The 21,591-nt window shown below is 42.6% G+C and overlaps 1 protein-coding gene across 6 annotated transcripts in view; it reads right to left on the reverse strand.

The window, feature by feature from the left end:
• Positions 1-961: 961 nt before the first annotated feature.
• ttll5 (tubulin tyrosine ligase-like family, member 5) overlaps positions 962-21,591 on the reverse strand; it is a 96,696-nt gene continuing 76,066 nt past the window's right edge. For 4 of the 6 annotated variants that reach the window (XM_046309461.1, XM_046309460.1, XM_046309458.1 and 1 more), the window contains 2 exons: positions 20,201-20,286; positions 962-2,087 (listed from right to left, as the gene is read on the reverse strand). In XM_046309461.1, the coding sequence (XP_046165417.1) occupies positions 2,035-2,087; positions 20,201-20,286 (139 nt within the window). In that variant the 3' untranslated portion in view covers positions 962-2,034. Of the gene's footprint in view, positions 2,088-20,200; positions 20,779-21,591 lie in introns of all 6 variants that reach the window. The other 2 variants (XR_006832917.1, XM_046309462.1) reach the window with 2 other exon arrangements.

A 21,591-nucleotide genomic window follows, 5' to 3' on the forward strand; every position in this document is an offset into this window, starting at 1 on the left:
GCATAGATGATGTTTTGACGTGTCGGAGATGGAACTAGGTTAAAGCGCTCAAGTCCACAACGGCTCCTGGCATTCTACCTAAAGTGGACATTGCCATTGGCTGCATGGAGTCGCATTGAGATGATTCCCATGCAGTGTTGTTTACAAGTTCAAACACTGGAATGTGAGATTTAGTCTACAACTCTATTAGGCTGATAGAAATCCTAATTTTGTTTAATGATTTTCAATTTGAACGTCACTATTTCTATATAGAGTACACTTTCTCATTCTGAACTTCTAATGGGAGTGGGACGGGTTTGGCTTTGTGACAATCACCACAAGAGCAGCTGCTCACCGATTTGACAGCTCAACGCAGTTTCACTCCCGAGCCCGCCACAACATCAGCTATGCTGGTGTCGGCTAGCGCCAGTTAACGCTGGATCTGATTGAACTAGGCCCTAGTTCACTTTGAGGTGCAGGAAACTGATTTGATTGACAACCTTTAAATAAATAAAAAATGTATACAATGCAACAATTTACAGTACGTATAGACGACACTGGCTGCTACTGATATTAATGGTCTTGCTTGCAAATGGTCACTGATGGTTCCCAAAGTTTGGCCCTCACAATACAGCAGTTGGGGAGACACATGCAAAAGGCTACCACACTTAGTATTCCCTTTCAATAATACATGACCCAACCCACTGCTGCATATGTTCTTCCCCAGTTTGTACTCAGCATGCTGGCACACACTCTTAGACAAAAGGGTTCTTCAGCTGTCCCCATAGCAGAACCCTTTGAATAACCTTTTGGGGTTCCAGGTAGAACCCTCTGTGGAAAGGAGGGTTGAGTATGTTTACTATACAAAAGATGGCATTGCATAGGTAGACCCCTTCATCACCATGCTCTGAGCACAGGGGCCATGAGACACGTTCAATAGCTTTTTCCCTCAGGTTGTAAAAGATCACACACTACAAATGGACAACATTGTCATTTCATTACAGTCCGAAACGACTGATTGCAAGGTATTGTAACATACAATTGCGTTAAAAACATTACTGTGCAGGTCTAACAGTATACTGCACATTACTAAGCCAGAGCGCACAAAGAATGGCAGTATAACAGATGTACACCTTGTTACAGTTCATAGTGGGAAAAGTCTGGTATATAATGTTACTGTAGAGTATAGACAAACAAGGGAGTGCAAACATGAGAACTGTAAAGGCAACAATACAACTCATGCAAGTGTCCTGCTTGCCAATGTAACAAGTCTTCACAAAGAGAGAGGAAACCCATCAGTATACATAAACAAGGACCAAACATAGCTGGATTGGCAACTGTTTGTGATACTCTCTGATAAATGCATTCATGAGAGAATGGGATGGTTGGTTCCCAAGCACAACATCAAGCCTGCCTCACCAGACAACACTTCCTTTACTTGCTCATTTCTCAGTAAAACAAGATCATTGAGACAATCTCTAAAATATTGGTCAATTGCAGTTTCTCTCTTGTACCCAAACTTCCCTACACCACAAACATGTCTTTAAAATGAGACAGAAGGAGGTGATAAAGCACATCTCTCTGCCTGTACAGTAATTGCTATAATGTACTAAGACTATACTCTGAGCTCCAGTGATAGTGCCCATGGGGCCTCTGGTGGGAACCAGCTGTTGCTGGGTATCTGTCACTGAAGTCTTTCCATGGCATAGACACAGACAGACAGCATGGGGAGAATGAGGGAAGACAACTGCTACGATAGGGTTATGCAGTTGGGGCTGTGGGGGGGATACAGAAAGCCACTGGAAAGTCTTGGCCTGTGCAACAGATCCCGACCTGCGTCAGGCCCAGGGATTCCTGAAAGGGCAGGCTATCCTCTTGCATGTCTCCTTCATATAGAAGCAGTAACAGGGCCTGGTGTGTGTCAGACATACAGTCACAGCAGCGGGATCCTTAAGTTGTTTCCTACCCAGCATGCACCTGTGGTCACATGCAGAGACACCTCTGTCGGCAAGATGGTGTGCCATAGCTCCCGTCCTTTCTCTGGTTATCTCGCTGTCATCTGAGCTTGGACCCCTGTCCCTGAAACAGTTTGCTGTACCCAGAAAGACCTGCAGAGGAAAGAAGATAACTAAGATGAATAAAATAACTACATTGGGTGAACATCGAATCTTGTGCTTTCAAGGCCAAATCTTCGAGTGTAATGTAGTTAGAAACAGGTCAGGGAAGAAGCTGGGGAAGAAAGTATGCCATAGTGCTAACTGGTGCATCTTACACTTTAAAAAAAAAAGAGCATTTAGGGTCAATGCCAAATACAAATAGTGTGAGGAGTTGAGCTAAACTTTAAAAGTTATATATGGAATTTTATTTTGCTAATGGTTGCAAAATGATGCTAGATCAGGGGTTTTCAACCTGGGGGTCTGCGGAGGTACTCCAAGGGGTCTGCAATTTTTTTGTATTAATATCTTTTGGGAGAAGAAAGTTAGTTGGGATTTTTTGTGTGTGAAAAATAAGAATTTCATGAATATCGCAGGCTGCAACAGAATACCATCATGGATATACTTTTTATGTCCCTGCGTCCAGTATGAAGGAAGTCAGAGGTAGTTTCACGTGCATATGCTAACTAGCGTTATCATAATGACTGCCAGCAGCATACAACCCTGCCTCCCACTGCTGGCTTGCCTCTGAAGTTAAGCAGGGTCAGTCCTGGATGGGAGACCAGATGCTGCTGGAAGTGGTGTTGGAGTGCCAGTAGGAGGCACTCTTTCCTCTGGTCTAAAAACAAATATCCCAATGCCCCAGGGCAGTGATTGGGGTCATTGCCCTGTGCATGGTGCTGTCTTTTGGATGGGATGTTAAACGGGTGTCCTGACTCTGTGGTCACTAAAGATCCCATGGCACTTATCGTAGGGGTGCTAACCCTGGTATCCTGGCTAAATTTCCAATCTGACCCGCATACCATCATGGCTTAATCATCCCCAGCTTCCAATTGGAAAAACAGTCTCAACTTTAAATGACCAAAGCCAGATAGAAAGAATGCAGAAAAGATATTGAACTATATACAGAGTATCCTGAAAATATACAGACCCACATTTTGTTACATTACAGTATTATTCTAAAATGGATTATATTGTTTGCCCCCCCCCCTCATCAACCTACACACAATATTCCATAATGACAAACAAAAAAAGTTATCTTTTGCAAGCAAATATATATATATATATTCAATTGTAGTCAACTACTCCACAAATTTCATGTTAAACTATAGTTTTGGCAAGTCGGTTAGGACATCTACTTTGTGCATGACAAGGAATTTTTCCAACAATTGTTTGCAGACAGATCATTTCACTGTATCACAATGTCTGTGGGTCACAAGTTTACATACACTAAGTTGACTGTGCCTTTAAAAACAGCTTGGAAAATTCCAGAAAATTATGTCATGGCTTTACAAGCTTCTAATATGCTAATTGACATCATTTATGTCAATTGGAGGTGTACCCGTGGATGTATTTCAAGGCCTACCTTCAAACTCAGTGCCTCTTTGCTTGACATCATGGGAAAATCAAAAGAAATCAGCAAAGACCTCAGAAAAACAATTGTAGACCTCCACCAGTCTGGTTCATCCTTGGGAGCAATTTACAAATGCCTGAAGGTACCAAGTTCATCTTTCTGAACAATAGTACGCAAGCATAAATGCCATGGGACCATGCAGCCGTCATACCGCTCAGGAAGGAGACGTGTTCCGTCTCCTAGAGATGAACATATTTTGTGCGAAAAGTGCAAATCAATCCCAGAACAGCAGCAAAGGACTTTGTAAAGATGCTGGAGAAAACAGGTACAAAAGTATTTATGTCCAAGTAAAATGAGTCCTATATTGAGCAAGGAAGAAGCCACTGCTCCAAAACCACCATAAAAAAGCCAGACTACGGTTTGCAACTGCACATAGGGACAAAAGATCATACTTTTTTGAGAAATGTCCTCTGGTCTGATGAAAATAAAAAATAGAACTGTTGGCCATAATGACCATTCAGTCAGGAAGTTAAAGTGTGGTTGCAAATGGGTCTTCCAAATGAACAATGACCCCAAGCATACTTCCAAAGTTGTGTCAAAATGGCTTAAGGACAACAAAGTCAAGGTATTGGAGTGGCCATCACAAAGCCCTGACCTCAAGCCTATCGAAAATTTGTGGGCAGAACTGAAAAAGCGTGTGCGAGCAAGGAGGCCTACAAACCTGACTCAGTTACACCAGCTCTGTCAGAAGGAATGGACCATTCCTCCTGGCTAAGGTGTATGTAAACTTCCGACTTCAAAGACCCCCTAATATATATATATATATATATATATATATATATACACAGCCTTGAGTCTTATTGTGTATGACGCTACAAACTTGGCACACCTGTATTTAGGGATCCATCTTTTAAAAAACACTGCCGGTTTCTGATGTAGGCTAGTTGTTCTGTCTGATTATCTCATTCTTCCCTGCAGATCCTCTAAAGATCTGTCAGGTTGGATGGGGAGTGTCGCTGCACAGCTATTTTCAGGTCTCTCCCGAGATGTTAGATCGGGTTCAAATCCGGGCTCTGGCTGAGCCACTCAAGGACATTGAGACTTGTCCAGAAGCCACTCCTGTGTTGTCTAGGCTGTGTGCTTATGGTCGTTGTCCTGTGGAAGGTGAACAGTCGCCCCAGTCTGAGATCCTGAACGCTCTGGAGCAGGTTCTCATCAAGGATCTCACTGTACTTTACTCCGTTCATCTTTCCCTTGATTGTGACCAGTCTCCCAGTCCCTGCCGCTGAAAAACATCCCCACAGCATGATGCTGCCACCACCATGCTTCACTGTAGGAATTGTGCTACGTTTTGTCCAGATGTGACGCTTAGCATTCAGGCCAAAGAGTACCATCTTAATTTCATCAGACCAGAGAATCTTGTTTCTCATGGTCTGAGTCTCCTTTAGGTGCCTTTTGGCAAACTCCAAGTGGGTTGTCATGTGCCTTTTTACTAAAGAGTGGCTTCTGTCTGGCCAGTCTACCATAAAGGCCTGATTGGTGGAATGATGGAGGTGACTGTGTTCTTGGGGACCTTCAATGCTGCAAAAATGTTTTGGTACCCTTCACAAGTTCTGTACCTCAACACAATCCTGTCTCGGAGCTCTAGGTACAATTCCATCGGCCTCATGGCTTGGTTTTTGCTCTGAAATGCACTGTCAACTGTGGGATCTTATACAGACGGGTGTGGGCCTTTCCAAATCATGTCCAATCATTTTAATTTTCCACAGGTGGACTCCAAGTTGTAGAAACATCTCAAGGATGATCAATGGAAACCTGATGCACCTGAGCTCAATTTTAAGTCAAATAGCAAAGGGTCTTTATACTTATGTAAATAAGGTGCTTGTTTAATTTGCAAAAAATTGCACATTTTCTTTGTCATTATGGGGTATTGTGTGTAGATATATTAAATAAATAAAAATCCTCAATTTTAGAGTAAGGCTGTAACATAACAAAATGTGTCAAAAGTCAAATGGGTCTGAACACTTTCCTGAATGCAGTGTATATACTGCCTTCAGAAAATATTCACACCCCTTGACCTTTTCCACATTTTGTTGTGTTACAGCCTGAATTTAACATGGATTACATTTAGATTGTGTGTCACTGGCATACACACAATACCCCTTTATGGCAAAGTGCAATTATGTGTTTACAAATGAAAAATATGAAATGTATTGAGTAAATAAGTATTCAACCCTTTTGTTATGGCCTAAATAAGTTCAGGAGTAGAAATTTGATTGACAAGTCACAAAATAGGTTGTGTGGACTCACTGTGTGCAATAGTGTTTAATATGATTTCCAATGCCTCATAAAGAAGGGAACCTATTGGTAGATGGGTAAAAAAAAAAAAAAGCTGTCCTTCCTAACTAAAATCAAGTGTTATTAGTCACATGCGCTGAATACAACAGTGCAATGCATAATTACAAGCCCCTAACCAACAATGCAGTATAAAAATATGAAATAAGTTACAAGTAGTTGAAGAGCAGCAGTAACATAACAATAGCGAATCTATATACAGGCCCCGCATAGTCCAGGTAATTGAGGTAATATGTACGTCGGTAGAGTTATTAAAGTGACTATGCATAGTTAATAACGGAGTAGCAGCGGCGTAAAATGGGGGTGGGAGGCAATGCAAATAGCCTGGGTAGCCATTTGATTAGATGTTCAGGGGTTTTATGGCTTGGTATTTTATTAGGGTCCCAAAAGCAGCAGCTACTCTTCCTGGGGTCCACACAAAACATAAGACATAATACAGAACATTATTAGACAAGAACAGCTCAAGGACATAACTACATACATTTTAAAAAAGGCATACGTAGCCTACATATCAAAGCATACACACAAACTATCTAGGTCAAATAGGGGAGAGGTGTTGTCCCGTGAGATGTTGCTTTATCTGTTTTTTGAAACCAGGTTTGCGGTTTATTTGAGCAATATGAGATGGAAGGAAGTTCCATGCAATAAGGGCTCTATATAATACTGTACATTTCCTTGAATTTGTTCTGGATTTGGGGACTATGAAATGACCCCTGGTGGCATTAGTGTTTGTTTCATGGCTGTCTGTAAGTTGACTATGCAAACAATTTGGGATTTAACACAATGTATCTTATAAAAAGAAGAAGTGATGCAGTCAGTCTCTCCTCAACTCTTAGCCAAGAGAGACTGGCATGCATAGTATTTATATCAGCCTTCCGATTACAATTAAGAGCAAAACGTGCCGCTCTGTCCTGGGCCTGCTGCTGCTTAACTAGGTCTTTCCTTGCAGCACTGGACTGGCCACCCATTCCAAAACAGACTGCAACTCTTTGTTAAGGGTTTCAGTGACTTAATTAGCTGTGGTTGCTGGTGCGTATATGGTTAAATCATCAGCATACATGGACACACATGCTTTGTTTACCTGTTAAGTCTACCCCTACTTTTTCGAACATTCTGTTAAAAATCGTGCAACATTTCAGCGTCCTGCTACTCATGCCAGGAATATAGTATATGCATATGATTAGTATGTGTGGATAGAAAAAACTCTGACGTTTCTAAAACTGGTTAAATTACGGCTGTGACTATCACAGAATGTGTGTTTCATCGAAAAGCGGAAGAAAAACTGATCACCAAAATCTGGAAAAAATATCAATCGGCCACTTGCATGTATTGTCTATTGGAAAGCAAATTACATGGGGCTGAGATTGCAAGTCCTACAGCTTCCACACGATGTCGCCAGTCTTGTCAATTGCCTGGGCTTTGTTTCTTGGTCAAACGAGTAAGAGAGAGCCCATTCCTTCCGGTCTCTGACAGGATGTTTTGGCAGAAATTTCCGACCATGATTTTAAGACGTGGAGCTATTGAATACACATCGCCCCGTGATCAATTTGATAGATTATTAACGTTTACAAATACCTAAAGTTGGAATACAAAAGTATTTCGAAGTGTTTTGTGAAAGTTTAGTTGACTTTTTTAATTTTAAAAAATTACGTTGCGTTTTAAAACTGTGTTTTTTCCTGTATCACACACTTTTCATAGATCGATATTTAGGGTATATATGGACCGATTTAATCGAAAAAAAGACCCAATAGTGATGTTTATGGGACATCTAGGAGTGCCAACAAAGAAGATCGTCAAAGGTAATGAATGTTTTATATTTTATTTCTGTGTTTTGTGTAGCGCCGGCTATGCTAATTATTTTGTTTACGTCCCCTTCAGGTATTTCGGGGTGTTGCCTGCTATCAGATAATAGCTTCTCATGCTTTCGCCGAAAAGCATTTTAAAAATCTGACTTGTTGGCTGGATTCACAACGAGTGTAGCTTTAATTCAGTATCCCGCATGTGTGTTTTAATGAACGTTTGAGTTTTCACGAGGGCTATTAGCATTTAGCGTAGTGCATTTGCATTTCCAGATGGCTAGATGGCACGCCTGCGTGTCGGGTACGCTTAAGAGGTTAATGCCAGTGGCAGGTCATTGGTAAAAATAGAAAAGAGTAGAGGACCTAGAGAGGTGCCCTGCGGTACACAACACTTTACATGTTTGACATTAGAGACGCTTCCATTAAAGAAAACCATTTGAGTTCTATTATATAGATAGCTCTGATTCCACGATTTGGCAGAGGTTGAAAAGCATTTGCACTTGCATTTTTTCAACAACAGGTTATGGTCAATAATATCAACAGCTGCACTGAAATCTAAACAGTACAGCTCCCACAATCTTCTTATTATCAATTTCTTTCAACCAATCATCAGTCATTTGTGTCAGTGCAAAACATGTTGAGTGCCCTTCTCTATAATCATGCTGGAAGTCTTTTGTTAATTTGTTTACAGAAAAATAGCAATGTATTTGGTTAAAACATTAAACAATTCCAACAGTTTGCTAAGTGCCGGCAGCAAGCTTATAGGTCTGCTGTTAGAACCAGTAAAGGCCGCTTTACCACTCTTGGGTAGCGAAATTACTTTGGCTTCCCTCCAGGCCTGAGGACAGACTTTCCTCTAGGCTCAGATAAAAAATATGACAGATAGGATGGTGGCTGACTATAGTCACTCCTTAGTAGCTTTCCATCTAAGTTGTAAATGCCAGGAGGTTTGTCATTATTGATTGTTAACAATTTCCCCACCTCTCCCACACTAACTTTTAAAAAATGCACTGCTTTTCTTTCATTATTTGTTTTTTCATGCATGAATATAATTTTATTTTTTTATTTTTTTATTTCACCTTTATTTAACCAGGTAGGCTAGTTGAGAACAAGTTCTCATTTGCAACTGCGACCTGGCCAAGATAAAGCATAGCAGTGTGACCAGACAACACAGAGTTACACATGGAGTAAACAATTAACAGGTCAATAACACAGTAGAAAAAAGGGGGAGTCTATATACAATGTGTGCAAAAGGCATGAGGTAGGCGAATAATTACAATTTTGCAGATTAACACTGGAGTGATAAATGATCAGATGGTCATGTACAGGTAGAGATATTGGTGTGCAAAAGAGCAGAAAAGTAAATAAATAAAACAGTATGGGGATGAGGTAGGTGAAAATGGGTGGGCTATTTACCAATAGACTAAGTACAGCTGCAGCGATCGGTTAGCTGCTCAGATAGCTGATATTTGAAGTTGGTGAGGGAGATAAAAGTCTCCAACTTCAGCGATTTTTGCAATTGTTCCAGTCACAGGCAGCAGAGTACTGGAACGAAGGGCGGCCAAATGAGGTGTTGGCTTTAGGGATGATCAATGAGATACACCTGTCTTGCGCTCGTGCTACGGATGGGTGTTGCCATCGTGACCAGTGAACTGAGATAAGGCGGAGCTTTACCTAGCATGGACTTGTAGATGACCTGGAGCCAGTGGGTCTGGCGATTAATATGTAGCGAGGGCCAGCCGACTAGAGCATACAAGTCGCAGTGGTGGGTGGTATAAGGTGCTTTAGTGACAAAACGGATGGCACTGTGATAGACTGCATCCAGTTTGCTGAGTAGAGTGTAGATGACATCGCCGAAGTCGAGGATCGGTAGGATAGTCAGTTTTACTAGGGTAAGCTTGGCGGCGTGAGTGAAGGAGGCTTTGTTGCGGAATAGAAAGCCGACTCTTGATTTGATTTTTGATTGGAGATGCTTGATATGAGTCTGGAAGGAGAGTTTGCAGTCTAGCCAGACACCTAGGTACTTATAGATGTCCACATATTCAAGGTCGGAACCATCCAGGGTGGTGATGCTAGTCGGGCATGCGGGTGCAGGCAGCTATCGGTTGAAAAGCATGCATTTGGTTTTACTAGCGTTTAAGAGCAGTTGGAGGCCACGGAAGGAGTGTTGTATGGCATTGAAGCTCGTTTGGAGGTTAGATAGCACAGTGTCCAATGACGGGCCAAAAGTATATAGAATGGTGTCGTCTGCGTAGAGGTGGATCAGGGAATCACCCGCAGCAAGAGCAACATCATTGATATATACAGAGAAAAGAGTCGGCCCGAGAATTGAACCCTGTGGCACCCCCATAGAGACTGCCAGAGGACCGGACAGCATGCCCTCCGATTTGACACACTGAACTCTGTCTGCAAAGTAATTGGTGAACCAGGCAAGGCAGTCATCTGAAAAACCGAGGCTAATGAGTCTGCCGATAAGAATATGGTGATTGACAGAGTCGAAGGCCCTGGCAAGGTCGATGAATACAATTTGTAAGTCGCTCTGGATAAGAGCGTCTGCTAAATGACTTAAATGTAAATGTAAATGATGAAGACGGCTGCACAGTACTGTCTTTTATCGATGGCGGTTATGATATCGTTTAGTACCTTGAGTGTGGCTGAGGTGCACCCGTGACCGGCTCGGAAACCAGAATGCACAGCGGAGAAGGTACGGTGGGATTCGAGATGGTCAGTGACCTGTTTGTTGACTTGGCTTACTGTTTGTCGTGGGCATTTCCTGCCTAAGTTTGCACACTTTGCCAATGAAATAATCATTTAAATAATTGGAAACATTAGATGATGATGAATAAGCCATCTGATTCGATGAAAGATGGAGTAGAGCTTTAACAGTTCTAACAGTCAGTTTCTTAACAGGTATAGGTTTATCAATAATTGGAAGAAGCAATTTCATAAATTCATCATCCTCAATCACACCAGACCAACAAATATTTTTAACATCATCCACATAAGAGTCACAGCAAAATATTTTGTATGATCTCTTATACATTATTTTAGGCCCAGCTGTTGGAACAAGTTAAGAGACTAAAGAGTCAAAAGTCTTCACTCAAAAGCAAGTGAATGAGTCGGTTCGTTTTTTTTTTACATTCACTTGCTTTTGAGTGAAGACTTTTGACTCTTTAGTCTCTTAACTTGTCAGCCTCACCCTCACATTTTTCACTCTGCTTTTCCGTTTTCTATTGCACTCCACACTGCCCTTTCCCACCTGGACAAAATGAACACCTATGTGAGAATGCTATTCATTGACTACAGCTCAGCATTCAACACCATAATGCCCTCAAAGCTCATCACTAAGCTAAGGACTCTGGGACTAAACACCTCCCTCTGCAACTGGATCTTGGACTTCCTGACGGTCCGCCCCCAGGTGGATCTGTTGGGGCAATATGCAAATTGGAGTGGGTCTAAGGTTTCTGGGATAATGGTGTTTATGTGAGCCATGACCAGCCTTTCACAGCACTTCATGGCTATAGACGTGAGTGATATGGGTCAGTAGTCATTTAGGCAGGTTACCTTCGTGTTCTTGGGCACAGGCATTATGGTGGTCTGCTTAAAACATGTTGGTATTACAGACTCGGACAGGGAGAGATTGAAAATGTCAGTGAAGACGCTTGCCACTGTCTTGGTAATCCGTCTGGCCCTGCGGCCATGTGAATGTTGACCTGTTTAACCTGTCAAACGGAACCCCGTGACCTATGTTAGGTCACCACCAAGTCACAGAAAAACTCAGCCATTTTTCCAGCCAAAGGAAGGAGTCACACAAAAAACACAAATAGAGAGAAAATTAATCACTAACCTTTGATGATCTTCACCAGATGACACTCATAGAACTTCATGTTACACAATACATGTATGTTTTGTTCGATAAAGTGCATATTTACATCCAAAAATCTCATTTTACATTGGCGCGTTACATTCAGTAGTTCCAAAACATGCAGTGATTTTGCAGAGAGCCACATCAATTCACAGAAATACTCATTATAAATGTTGATGAAAATTCAAGTGTTATGCATGGAACTTTAGAAACACTGCAACCGCTGTGTCAGATTTCAAAACATTACGGAAAAAGCAAACCACGCAATAATCTGAGTACAGCGTTCAGACAACAAAGCAGCCAAAAAGATATCCGCCATATTGTGTCGTCAACATTAGTCAGAAATAGCATTATAAATATTCACTTACCTTTGATGATCTTCATCAGAATGTACTCCCAGGAATCCCAGTTCCACAATAAAATGATTTGTTCTATAAAGTTCATAATTTATGTCCAAATAGCTTATTTTGTTAGGGCATTTGATAAACAAATTCAAACGCGTGTTCAGGTCCAGCCGAACGTCGGACGAAAAGTTATATTACAATATGTTCAATAATATTCCAACCGGAGAATTCCATTGTCTATAGAAAAGCAATGGGCTACCTCTCATGTGAATGCGCGTGACTGAGATCGAGGCTGCTGCCAGACCTCTGACTCAATCCCCTCTCATCCGCCCCCCTTCACAGTAGAAGTCTGAAACAACGTTCTAAAGATGGTTGACATCTATACCCATACCCTATACCCATACCCCACTGTGTATTCGATAGGGGCTGAGTTCAAAAACTACAATCCTCAGATTTCCCACCTCCAGTTTGGATTTTTTCTCAGGTTTTTATCTGCCATATAAGTTCTGTTATACACAGACAACATTCAAACAATTTTAGAAACTTCAGAGTGTTTTCTATCCCATACTAATAATAATATGCATATATTAGCATCTGGGACTAGGAGTAGGAGGCAGTTTACTCTGGGCACGCTTTTCATCCAAAAGTGAAAATGCTGCCCCCTATCCCAAAGAAGTTAAAGGTCTTACTCACATCGGCTGCGGAGAGCGTGATCACACAGTCTTCCAGAACAGCTGGTGAGCCCATGCATGTTTCAGTGTTATTTTCCTCGAAGCGAGCATTGACATGGTTTAGCTCGTCTTGTAGACTCGTGTCACTGGGCAGCTCTCAGCTGTGCTTCCCTTTGTAGTCTAATGGTTTGCAAGCCCTGCCACATCTGACGAGCGTCAGAGCCGGTGTAGTACAATTCAATCTTAGTCCTGTATTGACACTGCCTGTTTGATTGTTCGTCTGAGAGTACAGTGGGATTTCTTATAAGCTTCCGGATTAGAGTCCTGCTCCTTGAAAGTGGCAGCTCTACCCTTTAGCGCGGTGTTGCCTGTAATCTATTGGTTGGGGTATGTATGTACAGTCACTGTGGGGGTGACGTCATCAATGCACTTATTGATTGTCATGACGCTGGCCTGGGGTTAGGTTTATGACAGTCATAAATACCTCTCCCCCCTGTTTTCCCTCTCTCTATCCTACTGATGTGAATATTGAAAATCCTTTGGTTAACAGAGATTCTGGGAACATCAAAAGGTGGGGAGAAATTAATCATATTTTGGTAATCCGACCAGTTGAACATATGCGGTGATACTTAATGAATATGATGTCAGTTCGGTTGTCATCTGAGACATTCTCATCAATGATAGATGACATAAACGGTACAGTGGAAAGTCTACACATTATAGTTATCAGATTCGTTTAAATATAAAATGATTGGTGAAGAGATGAAATGAAATTTAATTTTAGCTTCCAAATGAGAGATTTGGGTTTTCATAAGGTTAGGGCTCTGCTCAATCAGTGGTCCGCCCCTGTGAAGAGACATGGGCTGTAGACTGTGAAACACACCCTTCTCCCTCCACTATATAAGGCCTTGACGAAAATGTAACCTCCTGTTCCGAGGACGTGAGGACGACGGTCCATTCGTTAAAAAGGACTAACATGTCAACTACGGAACTAAGCCAACCTCAGCGTGAGCTTTGGTTGTGAATGGTATGAACTTTGAACTCTTATTCACTAAAGAAGTGAGACATCCTAGCCGTTGAGTTAGCAACAGCAGCTAAAAACGTGGGCTAGGAAAGGACAGACAGAGTATCCCGTCTACCACACAGTGACGACACTACAATGTTTCCCATTCACCACCAGAGACACTCTTCAGAGGACTCTGTTGGGCAACACGGCCATCCATCTACCACCAACCTATTGAAGCGCAGCTCAGAATAAAAATGTATTGCATTTTCCTTTTCCAAATGGGTGGTAATTTAGAATGCATAGGATATTGTATTTACGATAGCACAGCTTCTCCCTTTGTTCCTCTGTCTTCCCGCTCTTTCACTCAAACCCAACCCACTTTCTTTGTGTAACCAGCTGTCATATCTGTTCCGTCCGCTAAGGACGTTTTCCTTTATGACATCATTTGTAATCAAGGTATGATTCATTCTGTGTATATGTAATGCTGTGTGATTAGTTAGGTATTTAATAAATAAATAAATAAACCCAATTTTGCAGTGCTGATTCAACTTGTTAGCCAGGGTTCGTGAAGATAACCAAGAATTTACAACTTTCAGATGAGACTGAAATAAGGTGACGGTTAATAGTGACTGCTATTGATGTAAAATATTACTAGGTCTTTAAGAGTTTAGTCGGAAGATAACAGCTCTATAAATATTATTTTGTGGTGCCCCGACTTTAAAGTTAATTACATTTACATGATTAGCGCAATCAGGTAATAGAATTATAAAACACGGGACGAGATGTTAAAAACTGTCCATTTTGCCAATAGATGGAATGCACTCGCATGAGATTTGCCGTGATGTTGACAGAGTGGCATGGGAGGTTTATTTCTTAGACTGGGTTAAGATGTCAATTTTGAGACACATCCTCAGTAGTGTGCCTTCGAATCAGTGGGTGTTTCGGCCTTTAATCAATAAACACCATCAAAGGTGGCCAGCTAAAGGGTGATCAAGCCTTAGCTTGTGTCCCATGCCCAATTAAGATGTCCCACGGGACTATGCAAGGCAGGGGCGTCCTCTTCCCTGAGCCAGCCATACAGCTGACCGCATACCTCATATGCCCTCCTCAAGTTGGAGGGATCTGAATTGGGTTCTCAGGTGGGGGGTCATGAAGTTATAGCCCAGCAAGGGTCCTTCCGTTTGATCCAGATCCACTGGCTGCCTCTTTCAGCTGCTTGAGATTACTGCTCTGACAGTCTGCCGCAGAGCCTGTCCATGGATTCCAAGTTCTTTCAGCAACCTGATGGTGGAAGAAGCCACGAATCCTCTGCATCCCACTTCAACTGGCCAGACTTTTGCATTCCAGCCACGCTGAGTTGCGTTTGCTGCCAACTCTGTGTAATGCAGTTTCTTACGCTCGTAGGCCTCTTCAACAGAGTTTTCCCACGGGACTGTGAGCTCTATGATGTACACAGCCTTTCGTGAAGGGGACCAGATACCATGTCTGGCCTAAGGTTGGTAGAAGCAATCTCAGGTGGAAAAACTAGTTGCTGGCCAATATCGACAAGCATCTTCCAGTCCCGGGCCATGGCTAGGTGTCCAGTTTCTGGCTTCGTAGAGGGATACATTTTCTGTCCCTCCCGGGTGAATGTTGTTGTTTTGACGGGATTGCTTGTTTTTGGAGGTAATGAATTGGTTGCACTCCTCTTGGTCTCAAGTGCTGCAGCCAGGCTCTTGAGGACCTGATTGTGCCTCCAGGTGTAGCGGCCTTGTGAGAGGCTGGTCTTGCAACCTGTCATTATATGCCTGAGAGTCGCTGGAGCTGGGCAGAGGGGGCAGGTCGAGTCCTCGCCATACCATTGATGTAGATTTTTTGGTGATGGAAGCACATCATAAACAGCTCTTATGATGAAGCTGATGTTGCTTGCCTCCATTTGCCAATGCTCACTCCAGTTGATCTTTCTCCTCTCCAGGCCTTCCCACCGCGTCCATTGCACTTGTTTAGCAAGAGAGACAGCCTTTGCACTTCTTGCACTTCTCTTCCTGTCTGCACACCTCCTCGACCACCAGCTTCCTGCGTTCAGATGTTGTTGCCTTATGGAACGTTGGTTTGCTTGCTGCCAGGCCAAAGCCTCCTCTTCCATGCTGGATATTCCCCACAATGTCTTGGTGTCTCAGGGCTGATGTTGCTTGCAGCCTTGGATGATGTCCATTTCCATCCAGTTTGTAGGGGAGGTGCAGCCTTGCTAATGGTCTGGTCTTTGGAGTCCTTCAATGTCATCTGAAGTCTTACTTTAAAGCACTTGTACTCCTCCGTTAGACTTGTAAGAGGTAGTTCAAGGACCCCTTTGCCATAGAGGCCGATGTTACTCAGGCATCGTGGGACACCCAGCCATTTCTTCAGGTATGAGGTAATGGTTCGCTCAATCTTCTCCACTGTTGTTATTGGGACCTCATAGACAGTGAGTGGCCACATTACCCGGGGGAGAAGTCCAAACTGTAGGCACCAAAGCTTGAGCCTCCCAGGCAGTAGGGTCTTGTTGATGTTCTCAAGATTAATTACGGAGAAAGGATTTTATAGAATAGCATGTCATATCACTTAATCCGGCATAGCCAAAGACACGACATGATGAAGCCAGTGACTGATGTGGTGTAGTCCTCATTGCCATCGGAAGAATCCCGGAACATATTCCAGGGTGTGCTAGCAAAACAGTCCTGTAGCTTAGCATCTGCTTCATCTGACCACTTTTTTTATTTATTTGTACTTATTGACCGAGTCTCTGGTGCTTCCTGCTTTAATTTTTGCTTCTAAGCAGGAATCAGGAAGATAGAATTATGGTCAGATTTGCCAAATGGAGGGCGAGGGAGAGCTTAGAGTTTTTTTCCTTCTGGTTGCACATTTAACATGCTAATAGACATTTGGTAAAACAGATTTAAGTTTCCCTGCACTAAAGTCCACAGCCACTAGGATCGCTGCCTCTGGATGAACGTTTTCCTGTTTGCTTATGGCGGAATAGAGTTATTGTTGGTCATAAGAGACAGTAGCAGCAACATTATGTACAAAATAAGTTTAAAAAATAAGTTTAACAAAATAAAACATAAAAACAGTCGGTTACGAACACGTAAAACGTCAGCCGTCAACTCCGTTGCCGTAGAGGAAAGAAACCGCTCAGATTTGTGACCATGAAGCCAATGGTGACTAAAACCGTTAAAGAGTTTAATGGCTGTGATTGGAGAAAACTGAGGCTGGATCAACAACATTGTAGTTACTACCCAATGCTAACCTAATGATCGAGTGAAAAGAAGGAAGCCTGTACCGAATATTCCAAAACATGCATCCTGTTTGCAATGAGGCACTAAAGTAAAACTGCTAAAAATGTGGCAAAGAAATGAACTTTATGTCCTGAATACAAAGCATTATGTTTGAAATCCAAAACGTCACTGAGTACCACTTCATATTTTCAAGCATGGTGGTGGCTGCATCATTTTAATGATATGGTTGTCCTGGGCAAGGGAACATTTTTGGATATAAAGAAATGGAATAGAGCCTAGCATGCGCAAAATCATAGAGGAAAATCTGGTTCAGTCTGCATTTAACAGACACTGGGAGACAAATTCACCTTTTCACAGGACAATAACCTAAAACACCAAATATAGACTGGGGTTGCTTACCAAGACGACATTGTATATTCCTGAGAGGCCTAGCTAGAGTTTTGACTTAAAAGCTGCTTGAAAATGTCTCGCAATGATCAACAACCAACTTGACAGAGCTTGAATAATTAAAAAAATTATAAAATGTGCAAATATTGTATAATCCAGGTGTGCAAAGCTCTTAGAGACTTACACAGAACGACCGCCATAAAATCTATTATGTGACTTGTTAAGCACATTTTTACTCCTGAACCTATTTAGGCTTGCCATAATTAAGGGTTTGAATATTTATTGACCCAAGACACTTGTGCTTTCATGTTTAATTAATTTGTAAAAAAAAAAAAACATGATTCCACTTTGACATTACGGGGTATTGTGGGCAAGCCAGTGATTACTTCTACTTGCCATTCATCTGATAAGACAATACTTTTTTTTGGTAACATATGATGGGGATCCCTGGGTCGCCAGTTTGCTAGATGTTTGAATTGTTATAGGGAGAAGAATTAGTCTAAGGATAATTCTGAAATTAAAATTAGATGAGGTATTTGGATGTAGAAATATTTCTTGAACTTTAAAACGTTTCGGAGGAACGTGCAAAACCAATGGAGAGAAAGAGGAATCCGCTGGCAAAATGTCATGGTACGGCTGTGTTACTTTTCATGGCCAATACAGGTATGAGTGGAGCCGCCCAGGCAGCCACTGGGCAGCAGCCCTTTTCCTGCTGTCCCCTCACCCCTTGCATATCGCCTGGCCCAGCGCCAGGCATCCAGTAGAAAAGGAATTCCAAGTGCAGGTCGAGCTGCTGTATTTGTGCTTCCAAACAGTATTCCCTTTCATTCCCTCTCGGCAGACTGTTTATTTTGGTGCTCTTTTACACCGTGGGGCCTGATGGAGCTGGAAAACGAAAACATCTCCCAGACTTGCAATCCGATGACATGACCGCTGGAAGCAGCTTTTTCTAGCTCAGCAAAAGAGAGAAAGGCCAATATTCCCCTTCCTTTATCCCCAACAGTAATGCAGAAATCAAAATCATAAACAAACACTAATGAAACAAAGCCACCAAACAGAGAGACTGATAAAGAACACTAGATACCTGTGAGAAACCAGGAATTTTCTGAATTGGACAAAAGAAGAATGAGAGTGGAGAGTCTTTACTTGGTTCACTTAGAATTGTCTTCAACTGCAAAGTGTCAGCAAAGCAAAACTGGAAAAACCTGGCCAGCAAAGCAAAAACAAAATGGCAGAACTATTACTCTGTACCGGTCTCCTACTAAAACGACACAAGTGCAGCATTCATTTCCTTCTCAAACAGAATACAATAAATCTCTCCTAAGCTGCCTTCTGTGTAGCACCACCCACTTCAAGAGAGAAAGACCATTTGGGACCAATAGGTATACATATTTTCATAAGCTTTGATAGGTCCTCATTTGAGGAGAAAGCATGAGAGAGAGTGGGGGTTGAGAGAGTGAGTGTGAGAGAGAAAGAGGGAGGAGAAAGTGAGCGAGAGAGAAAGAGAAAAGAGAGAGAGCGAGTGTGTGATTAATATTGGCTGACAGCTGATCAGAGAGAATGCTGTCTGTTCGGACCCATTCTAACTCCCTGTCAGAGTGGATCAGAGGAGGCCAGTCACCTCACTACAAAGGGACACTGGGCAGGCAGCGTTCCTAAGCCCCACAAAGCTATGTCCTCTCGAAAAACAAAGGGCATAACACCAACGATACCAGCGCTGGCTTCAGGACTGCTCCATTCTCAATGCATGGCTAAACCTGGTCCAGGGCTGGCTTGTTAAAAGGTTTGGTACTGACTTTTTTTTTGTTCTCTCCTAAGCTAACTGCTTCGCGTTGTATTGGAGTCACCAGGCATTTCCCCCAACCTGGTGCCCTAAATTATGGAAAAAAATGCATTCATGAAATTCAGGAGCTGCTCCCCACAGATCCAGTTACAGTTATTGATGACTTTATAAGATGTTTGTTAACCTACGCCAACCTTCATACTTTGAAGAGAGAAAATCGGAGAAAAAAATAAATGTTCTGGTGGCACACATTTTTGGGTTGGTGCATAGCTGCTGTCTTTTTCCAGCTCCGTTTGGACAGATGCAGGCTGATCTGGGTTTCTCTTGGTCGGCTCAAGTGTGACGCTCACATGATGAATGGTGTGATACACTAATGCTAACGTATAGAAGGACTATGGAAAAAGGCCCTGATCAGACAAACAGATGTGCATCCGCTAAAACTGCTTAATATCACTGTTACTGCAATAAACTCAACAGTTCCACCAGTCCCTTTCTCAGGCTCCAGGGTGGAAAGAGTCGTGCAACTGCAGGATAAGAAGGCGGTAGACGCGCACACACTCTAAAAGGTATAAGTAACAAAATGTACGATTTGCAGACATCAATCTAAATTCAATAATGTTAATATAACAGCAATAAAATAACAAAATGCAATACCACAATGAGACCAAAATGGACATACTCCATTTACTATGAAAGACCTGCTCAGTCATGTGTGATTTCTGGGGCACAACTGGCCAGGGATTTAGGTGGCTGGACAGCAATTAGGATGGGAAGCACAGCCAACAGCTGGGAATGCCCATACTGTCTCTATATCCCACTACTAGATCCCATTACAAAAGAGAAATGGCAATCACACTCATCCACTAGCAGTCATCTGACCTCTATAGTTAGATACATGGAGCCTATCTGATCAAACAGCAGATCACCATTGTAGTAGAAAGTTAAGTATTTATACAGTCAGGTGCCCCCTAAATCTTTTGAAACAGACCCATCAGGCCTGGATTTGTGCACAATGAGAAGAGCCTTACAATAGCTATACTCTTGTCAGTGCTTGCAGATCCGGTCTGAAGCAGTCAGGCCAAAAATATCAAAATGGTGTTGATCAGTCCTCGATGGAAGAATGGTCACTATGCCTGGCTGTGATCACTGACACTGGCATGGAGAGGGCATACCATCTGCCCAAGGACTACAGCGCCAGTGGGCAAGCAACAAACAGGGAGGGGAGCATGTGTGTGGACTGTCAGACCCACCTGCTTTCCCACACACGGCCTCGTTGACCACATGCTGCGAGTTGGACGTCAGAGCTCCATTGGCTGGGCGTTCTGATGAGGTCTGTCTGTGGGCAGAGACAAGATAAGAGTGATCGACTCCTGTACAGTACATTACCCAGAGAGATCCAGAGATGGTGCAAAAACAAACCAATGCTGTTCCACATTCATTGTTGTGGAGGGTTCCACTGATATACTGTAGTGTCCTTCACTCTTATTGTAAGAGCATTGTGAAGGCCAATTCTCTTACAGAGTTACAGTAGTGGCATAGGGATTACTGGCTCCTATTACAACTATGGATACATTGTGAGTGTACTGTGACATCACCAGGCAGGAAAAATGTAAAGCGTGGTGGTTTGCTATGTGCAGTCCATATGGTCTGGTGGGGGTCTCTTGACACTCCAAGAGGTTAAGTGTTTACTGAGTGCTGGGACACATTCCTCTACCATGGTAGCTGTCCTGGGTGACGTTTTCCTCAACACTGACGCTCCAAGAGAACACATACGCCGTAGGGTTAGCTGATAGAGTTGTGGTGCCAGCTGGGTCATTTGTGGAATTACCTGTGTGTTTTTAAATAGAAAAGTCATGAGAACAGGTCTCATTGTGACTGATACCGTTTCATAAAATGGGTGACCAATTCTTTCCAGCAAGTACGACCAATGTGTATAGGGCACTGCCTCTTAATAGAACACACAACACTGGCTCTCACAGAAACAGACGACACAGGGACAATGTGTGTATACAGCTCCTCAGACTAAATCATTATGGGTGGAAGGAGGACGTAAAGCAGGGGCCAACAAGCCTGTAACTCTATACATTAAATGTGCTAAGCATTTTTTGGGGAACAATAAATAAAGCTTAGCTGGTATTAACCTATCGCCCCATAACAGTGGCTTGACAAAGCAGCATTAACAAGGTAATGAGGGCACACACTGCTTCCTTGTAGGGGCTGCACAGTTGTTCCTTCACACCATTACACAACCACCAATAGGACTGGCTCACTTAGCATAACTATACAGGAAGCAACCCTTTAATATTTGGAGAAAGCTTGACCTCTGGGTTCTTCATATCACTTTGTCAACAGTCTCTCACTTCTCCACGTCATAAGGTGTAGACCGGCAAACACCGCAGTATGGAAGGGCTTAATATATTGAGTACGTATCTCTGCATGGAGTATGCACCCACAGTTAGACGTTTTGGAAATAAATGTAAAGCCTTGTAAAGAAGCCTTTTCTTTCAGAGGGGCTTGAGTGGATTTTCCCAGATAGACTATGAAATATGGGAACAAGGTTGCCTATGGTTGTGTGTTTCTTTGTGTATGGTGGAGGTGAGCGTTTCTTTATGTTATCTGGACGTCTAACTGGGGGGGGTTA

Source organism: Oncorhynchus gorbuscha, linkage group LG17 (genome assembly GCF_021184085.1).
Source record: "Oncorhynchus gorbuscha isolate QuinsamMale2020 ecotype Even-year linkage group LG17, OgorEven_v1.0, whole genome shotgun sequence".
In the NCBI taxonomy this organism is placed as follows: Eukaryota; Metazoa; Chordata; class Actinopteri; order Salmoniformes; family Salmonidae; genus Oncorhynchus; species Oncorhynchus gorbuscha.